Source organism: Limulus polyphemus, unplaced genomic scaffold, assembly GCF_000517525.1.
Source record: "Limulus polyphemus unplaced genomic scaffold, Limulus_polyphemus-2.1.2 Scaffold3525, whole genome shotgun sequence".
In the NCBI taxonomy this organism is placed as follows: Eukaryota; Metazoa; Arthropoda; class Merostomata; order Xiphosura; family Limulidae; genus Limulus; species Limulus polyphemus.
The window spans coordinates 127,222-128,847 of record NW_013669135.1 but is presented as its reverse complement, the minus strand read 5'-3'; the positions used below and the strand labels follow the sequence as shown (position 1 = coordinate 128,847).

General features: G+C 38.6%; 1 protein-coding gene across 1 annotated transcript in view; it reads left to right on the top strand.

Annotated features, from left to right (window-relative positions):
• The first annotated feature begins 831 nt into the window (after positions 1-831).
• LOC106469521 (Down syndrome cell adhesion molecule-like protein Dscam2) overlaps positions 832-1,626 on the top strand; it is a 120,162-nt gene continuing 119,367 nt past the window's right edge. The window contains exon 1 of the mRNA XM_022398060.1: positions 832-1,211. Within this exon, the coding sequence (XP_022253768.1) occupies positions 1,130-1,211 (82 nt within the window). The 5' untranslated portion in view covers positions 832-1,129. The remainder of the gene's footprint in view (positions 1,212-1,626) is intronic.

Genomic DNA, 1,626 nt, shown 5'->3' with positions numbered 1-1,626 from the left:
CTGGTATATCTGTTAAAATCACGTGGTAATTTGTTAGCTATACTGAACTTTTACAGCACCAGTGGTGACCGTGAGGTAACTGGTATATCTGTTAAAATCACGTGGTAATTTGTTAGCTATACTGAACTTTTACAGCGCCACTGGTGACCGTGAGGTAACTGGTAGATCTGTTAAAATCACGTGGTAATTTGTTAGCTATACTGAACTTTTACAGCGCCACTGGTGACCGTGAGGTAACTGGTAGATCTGTTAAAATCACGTGGTAATTTGTTAGCTATACTGAACTTTTACAGCGCCACTGGTGACCGTGAGATAAATGGTATATCTGTTAAAATCACGTGGTAATTTGTTAGCTATACTGAACTTTTACAGCGCCACTGGTGACCGTGAGGTAACTGGTATATCTGTTAAAATCACGTGGTAATTTGTTAGCTATACTGAACTTTTACAGCGCCACCGGTGACCGTGAGATAAATGATTCCATATAACTTAACGTTTTGCATTTTATTTAATCAATCACGTTATAAAAATTGAGTTACCTTCCTTTAAGCTCCGCTCCTGCCGACCGTAGTTGTCATGGAAACCTATAAGCAACAGCTTTCTATAGCCTTACTGCTATTACACATTTTATTATTACTTCCTGAATTACCATAACCTTAAGCAAGTCTCTTTTTTCCTATTAAATAGGCGATAAACAAGGAATAATTCAGAGCGACGCAAGAGATTTTCTCTGCGCTGGAGTTAAACATTACATACAGCGCCCCCAACCTCGACTCCGTTATCACTAACAGCTTAGATATATATGTAGATATACGTACGGGGCGAGCAAAACCCACTTCCAACAGCCGCCCTTCTCATTCGGGAGCAAGCGCCCGTTGAAAACGCAAGCTACCTGCGTGCTCTGTCCTTAATGGAGTAGCACAGCGTCGACCAAATGAAACAGCGTCGTCTAACTACAGACATCCCCATTCTCCACTTCTTCTTATACACTTCTCAAGTATAACGTTTTTCATAAGACTTGGAAATCCAGTAAATATCTTCCACATTATGTGTAGAGAGACGTTCAGGGTTTGAAGAGAACGTACGGTAATATTTCTGAGATAAGTATCGTCGTAGATTCAGGTTCAACATGGTAAGGAACATTTGGAAGACAAAGGAACATTTATGGCAAGTGATGAGCTTCTTAGGAATTTTAGTGACTGCTTTCGTAGGTAAGTTCTATTATGATCACTAAGTGTTCCTCTTTCTACCTTTGTGTTTGTATGTAGATAGATTTAAGATCACTAAGTGTTCCTCTTTCTATGTGTTTGTACGTGGATAGTTTTATGATCGCTAAGTGTTCCTATTTCTATCTATGTGTTTGTACGTAGATAGATTTATGATCACTAAGTGTTCGTCTTTCTATGTGTTTGTACGTGGATAGTTTTATGATCGCTAAGTGTTCCTCTTTCTCTCTATGTGTTTGTACGTGGATAGTTTTATGATCACTAAGTGTTCCTATTTCTATCTATGTGTTTGTACGTAGATAGTTTTATGATCACTAAGTGTTCCTCTTTCTCTCTATGTGTTTGTACGTGGATAGTTTTATGATCACTAAGTGTTCCTATTTCTCTCTATGTGTTTGTA